This window comes from Priapulus caudatus, unplaced genomic scaffold (genome assembly GCF_000485595.1).
Source record: "Priapulus caudatus unplaced genomic scaffold, Priapulus_caudatus-5.0.1 Scaffold2673, whole genome shotgun sequence".
Taxonomy (NCBI): Eukaryota; Metazoa; Priapulida; class Priapulimorpha; order Priapulimorphida; family Priapulidae; genus Priapulus; species Priapulus caudatus.
In genome coordinates, this window is record NW_014579734.1 from 14952 (window position 1) to 21074 (window position 6123).

The 6123-nt window shown below is 39.9% G+C and overlaps 1 protein-coding gene across 1 annotated transcript in view; it reads left to right on the plus strand.

Annotated features, from left to right (window-relative positions):
• Positions 1 to 3544, plus strand: part of LOC106818940 (tubulin-specific chaperone D-like) — a gene marked incomplete at its 5' end in the record, with an annotated part of 18411 nt that extends 14867 nt beyond the window's left edge. The window contains 5 exons of the mRNA XM_014823606.1: positions 130 to 254; positions 540 to 707; positions 1603 to 1690; positions 2258 to 2367; positions 2850 to 3544. Coding sequence (XP_014679092.1) covers positions 130 to 254; positions 540 to 707; positions 1603 to 1690; positions 2258 to 2367; positions 2850 to 2943 — 585 coding nt within the window. The remainder of the gene's footprint in view (positions 1 to 129; positions 255 to 539; positions 708 to 1602; positions 1691 to 2257; positions 2368 to 2849) is intronic.
• Positions 3545 to 6123: the final 2579 nt, after the last annotated feature.

Sequence of the window (6123 nt, forward strand, 5' to 3'; positions counted from 1 at the left end):
GTGCGTGTGTGCGTGCGTGTTAGTGCGCACGTGCATATGTACGTGTTCGTGGGTTCCCATGCTATGTGTCGGCCCACCTGCTAAACAACGTCGGTGATGCCAGCGATGGCTTCTCTCCCTCCCCTGCAGGTGAAGCATTCCTCCGCCGCGTTCTTCGCGTTCGTGAACGACCTCGCCGCGGCCGATCACAGCGCCCTCTGTGAGCTCTGTGCCACACTACTCGCCATCTTCGGCAATCACCAGAGAAAATCAAGGTAACCATGACAACGACAGCGGCAGCGGCGGCTGCAGTGATGAGATGACGATGACGGTGGCGACGGCGGCGGCGATGACGCCGATGATGATGTTGGTGATGGTGGTGGTGCTGATGATGACGACGGCGATAGCAACTGCCCTCACTGGTACTGAGCGTATATCATGGTTGCCATGGTAACCACGCTGCCCTCGCTTCCTTCAATAGAGTGACTCTGCCCATACTAGCACTGTGCATATATCATGGTTGCCGTGGTAACCACTCTCCCCTCCGCTTCCCTCTGCAGAGTGACTCTGCCGATGCTGAAGATGCTGGATCAGATGCTGATTAACGGCTGTCTGAGCACGCTGGCGGGGCACGACGACGCCAGCTTCCTGCTGCCTCTTAGCGCCCTCTGTACACGAGAGATCAACAAGTGCGGCGACCCGCAGAAGCTCATGTCGTGTGCCGACGTGTATGTATTATATATCGCATCAAACAGTACCATACAAGACAATACTATACATATACTATACTATACAATATCAGGAGTGAATAATAATAGATCTATTATTATTATTATTTATTATTTTTATTTTCTATTATTGTTATTATTTATTATTTTATTTTTATATTTATTAGAATCTATTATTATTCACTCCTGACAATATGATACTATACATATACTATACTATACGACCATACTATACTATACTATACGACCATACTATACTATACTATACGACCAATACCATACTATTATTACCATAGCAGAGACTATACTATACTATACTATACTATACTATACTATACTATACTATACTATACTATACTATACTATACTATACTATACTATACTATACTATACTATACTATACTATACTATACTATACTATACTATACTATACTATACTATACTATACTATACTATACTATACTATACTATACTATACTATACTATACGACCAATACCATACTATTATTACCATACCAATATCAATGCCAATAGCATACCAATACCATACCAATACCATAGCAGAGACCATACTATATGATACAAGGCAATACAATACAAACAAATGTCGTTTGTATTTAAATCTGTTAATATTTATAAAAGATCGGATAAGACGTACGGATTAAAAGGCAGTTGACAGCGATGAGAATTAAGGTGACACACGTCTCATCTATGTAATAATAATCAATCAATAACCAATCAATAAAAATAAAAATAATCAATTTTATAATTGGTTTGTAGCCAACTCTAGAAGCAGTAGTTTTTGGTAGTGCTTCCCATTCTCAATGCAATCACTATCGCTATTAATTACACATACGCGTACTCAACGTACTGGTAATTTGCATTATTGCTTCAGGTTCTGTGGGCTGCTACAGTTTGCAGGGAAGGTCAGGAGAGGCGCTCTCTTCCAACTGATCATCTTTCTCTGCCATAAATACCCCAGGGTGCGTATATCCAGACACACGTGACGATGACGTCACCAGCGACATATGGTCGTGTGATGATGACGTCACCAGCGATGCGTGGTCACGTGATGATGACGTCACCAGCGACGCGTGGTCACGTGATGATGACGTCACCAGTGACGCGTGGTCGTGTGACGATGACGTCACCAGCGACGCGTGGTCACATGATGCTCACGTTCATGCCAATGTTTTAATTGACCATGTCACGTGCTAGTGCATATTAGAAAAATGTTTTATTTTCAATTTTTTTTTGGCAATTTTACTTGCGAGTCGTAGTCATATAAACCGAGTAATATATACTCCACGAACGCATTCCACAACTCTCACCGCAAACCGCATAGTTTAACAGGCAGTTTATATACTGAAATACTCCAATTTGTTTCACTGTGGATGATCCTATAAGATCAATAGTAGTCTTAGAAGGTGCGATCTAGAAAAGAAAAAAAAGAAGAAAAAAAATAGAAAGTTATTCAGTTATCAAACTAGATGGCGCTGTGATCGCGGTGTCGTCTGCGGCTCACCATATCTCTGTTCTCTCGCTCACAGGTGCGCAAAACGACGGCTGGCAAGTTTTACGAGGCGCTCGTCACGTTTGATGACGTCGTGGCGGAGGATCGGCTCGATGACGTCCTGACGATTCTCAGCGAAACAAAGTGGTAAGTGTCGTGTCGCCGTCGTGTTAACCGCCTAACTCGAAACAAAAGGCAGCTGTAAATAGGTCAAAGGTTAGCTCAGCGAGCCACACCGCATTGCCGAGAGTGCAACAGTCGTTAGTAGCTGCTTTTTGTTTCGAGTTAGGCGGTTAACACATCGAGTTTGCTGGCAACAGAATGGAAAATCGTGTTGTACGTTTTAGTCTGTATAGATCTCCGGATTGCGGGTGTATACGAGGTAACGATTTCGCACAATGCTAGGCGAATGTACTGTGTACGATTTGAGCTCAAGTTGGTTGAGTAATGCGTAGTAAATCGTAGGTATTCTAAGGCTAGTAAATGACGAATTTCCCTTGTTTATTGAAGTCACACGTACTCCTTCCCTATTATCTACTTCTGATATCTATATATATATGTATAAATTTATATAATCTATGTTATATTGTGTTCTAACCAATGCTATGTCTGGATGTTTATTGTCGCAGGGACGACCCTATCAACATTGTGAGGAACACCAGGAACGAGCTGTGTGAGATGTTAGGTGTTCCCACGCCAAAGCCCATCGCGAGACCTGTGTAACCAGCACACGATCACAGCACGCAGTTTGTTTGCAAATACCGACTGTATACCTACCGTGTGTGTTGCAGACCAGTTGTGATGACGGCCGTTACTGTTATATTCATTTCACCGTTGATTGGTGCTTTTTACATTGTTTTAGCTAAATGTGTGCCGAATTCCATCTATATAAAGATCGAAGCTTGCGTGCATGTTAGAGATCTCGTTTGTATTTGGTTGTTATTGTAACTTATGTAATTTTTGATAATCACACTGCATCTGAAGATAGTTTTGAGCACATTAGTTGCTTGTGTTCATATTGAAAAATTTAAAGAATGAAATAAGAAAGACATTGTGAAAAGGAGAAATATTGAATTTGCCATTTAAAATTACTTCATCCTTTTATCTAGCATATTAAATAGCAAAAGATTTTCCACTGCGACATAATAATTGATAAGTTTATACATGTATTAATTTCCATGGTTAGTAAATAAAATAAAATGTCATTAAATTTAATGTTATCTTTAAAGCCATTTGACATGAGAATTACTCATTAGATTAAAATTGTATGACCCTTTGTTGCGTGTATGATTTGTTAAATAAATATATCCATGCATTTATATTATTATTATATTATTAAATCTTTATTGCATGAATTCAGATACAAATACATGTACTGACGACAGTTTTTTTCATGGAGAAAAAATCTGATAAAAGCAATAGTGTTGAGTAGTTAAAATGATAAAATTTCTGACGGATACAGTACCGCACAATTACGATGCTATACAACATGAAGAACAAATATATACAAAAAAAAAACGTCAGCAGAGTCTATACAAGTGATTAAGGTACACCTTAACGTCATTTTTCCACTCATACGTACACCATTATATACATATTACACAAACTAACGCACACATATATATACACACTTATATTTATATAAATATGGACATACTGATAAATGCAAGTGTTGAGTATAGTTAAAATGATAAATTTTCTGAGTGATACAGTGCATACAACATAAAGAAAAAATTGAAACCAAGAAAAAAACCTTCAGCAAAGTCTGTACAAGTATAGTGAAAGACGACATGAAGAAAAAATAGATGGTACCAGAAAAAAAACTTCAGTATAGAGTCTTTACAAGCAAAGTGCAAATACCATTTTGACACTCATAAGAAATTCATTATTATTATGAACTTGCGTTGTTGATTGCAGTATAAACTGTGAGTTGTTGTCCGAATTAATTATTAATTTTTAGTTAATTGGATGAAAAACTTCCAAATTTAATTGCAGTAATAATAACAATTAATAGTTATGTGTATTCATGCCATTGTACTACTACTTGTGTAGAAGCTACTATAAATACCATTATTTGGCATCACTTTATTTGGCACCCTTCTCCCCCATCGACCCAGGCTTCGATCCCCATCTCTCGCCCCAGATACAATAGAACACTAATATATAGTGTATATAATTATATAGTATATTATATAAGTAATATAATATAAGTAAGTATAGTGCATATAATTATATAGTTATATGTATAGTGTGTGGCGCCCCCTCTAAAAAAAATGCACCAAGTAAAGTCCACGGCGCTGGCGTCGCCCGCCTCGAATATGGCGGACTCCAGGACAACAAGAAAAGTGTTACAGCTGAATGAAATTTTTATTAAAGAAGAAATAAGTGCGAAATTAAAACAAGTAGGTTTTTATCTCGGCTTTCATGTTGAGTGTTGCGTTTAGTCGGTTTCTCGAATATTATTATAGTTGGAAACTCGCTGTTACTGTTAGTCAATAGTGTTATTTTATCATAACAATAATGTCAATATTAATATTTATGTTTGTTGTGTATAGTTACAGTATAGGCCTACAGACTAAGACTCAAGAGTCAGACACTTCACTTAGGCTGAGAGGGTCTATGTCCCCCGGGGTACAGCCGGAACGTACCCTGGGTACGGTCCGGTATACCGAAACGTACCCTGGTACTATCTAATATGCCGGACCGTATCTCGCCTACTCCACTAACGAGTCGTAGGGAGTCGCCTACGCCTACTCCCTAACCCGAACCCGAACCCTAATCCTAACCCTATCCCTAACCCTAACTCTAAATCCTACCTAACCATATATCAAATAAGTGACCACGGGACGTTCCGCTATACCCGACGCCGGTCCGCAGGGTACGTTGGCCCAGTACCCTGGGTAGCATAGCACCTATTGAGCTTCACTTTAGTTAGTTATCAGTAATATATCTATACTATGCACTTATACTATAGTAGCTAGGAATCAGGGTAATCCCTTTTAACACGCTTCACGCCGGAAACACGAGTATAACTCGTCGACCTGCAACGCACGACACGAGAACACCGGAGTATACTCGTCGGCAGAAAAAAAATGTAAAAAAAAAAAATTATTTGGAACGTTTACTTATGTTCTCCTATAGATGGCAGGCGGCTATACGCCCTTAGCCAATTCAATAGCCGTCACTAGTAGTACCCAGCTAGTAGATGACATCAATTTATACAATACAGTTGACTTGTTGTTTGGAACGTTATTTTGGGCAGTTTTTAGGACTGGCGGTAATGTTTTTAAGTTGCAATCTCGCCAAAGGGCCGTTTGACGCCGTGTGTTGCTGAAGTTGTGTTTATGTCTGAAAGTTGGTGTTTGATTGATACATCCGGCGTGATAGATTCCGGTGTTGTTTCTTGATGTCTGCGAGCTTAAGTTTATATCTATATTATACTAGCCACTAATTATAAATAATTTTATAGGCTAGTTAAACCTGCGCAAAAAAACATTTTTTGTAAGTAGGCTGACTAAGCCGGTAACAACGCGAAAATCTCAGCACATGCGCGTAGCGGTGCGCCATTGTGTAACCAGGCTTCGCCTTCGGGCTTAGGGAGTAGATGTTTAGCGACTCCCTAGACTCTTTGTAGCGTGGAGTCTAGAGCGACGTACGGTTCGGCATATTAGATAGTTACCAGGGTACGCTTCCGGTATACCGGCACCGTACCCAGGGGACGTTCCAGCTTTACCCCGAGCGGCGACATAGAACCCTTCTTCAGGCTGGGTTCAGTAATACCGTTTCAATACCTCTGCTGCCAGCTAAAAGCACGTAGGGGCCTCTATTTGCCAAGTATCGCCAAAGAACACTACACATGTTGCATTATACCAAATGAATCAGTAATCCGACTATACTCCACCT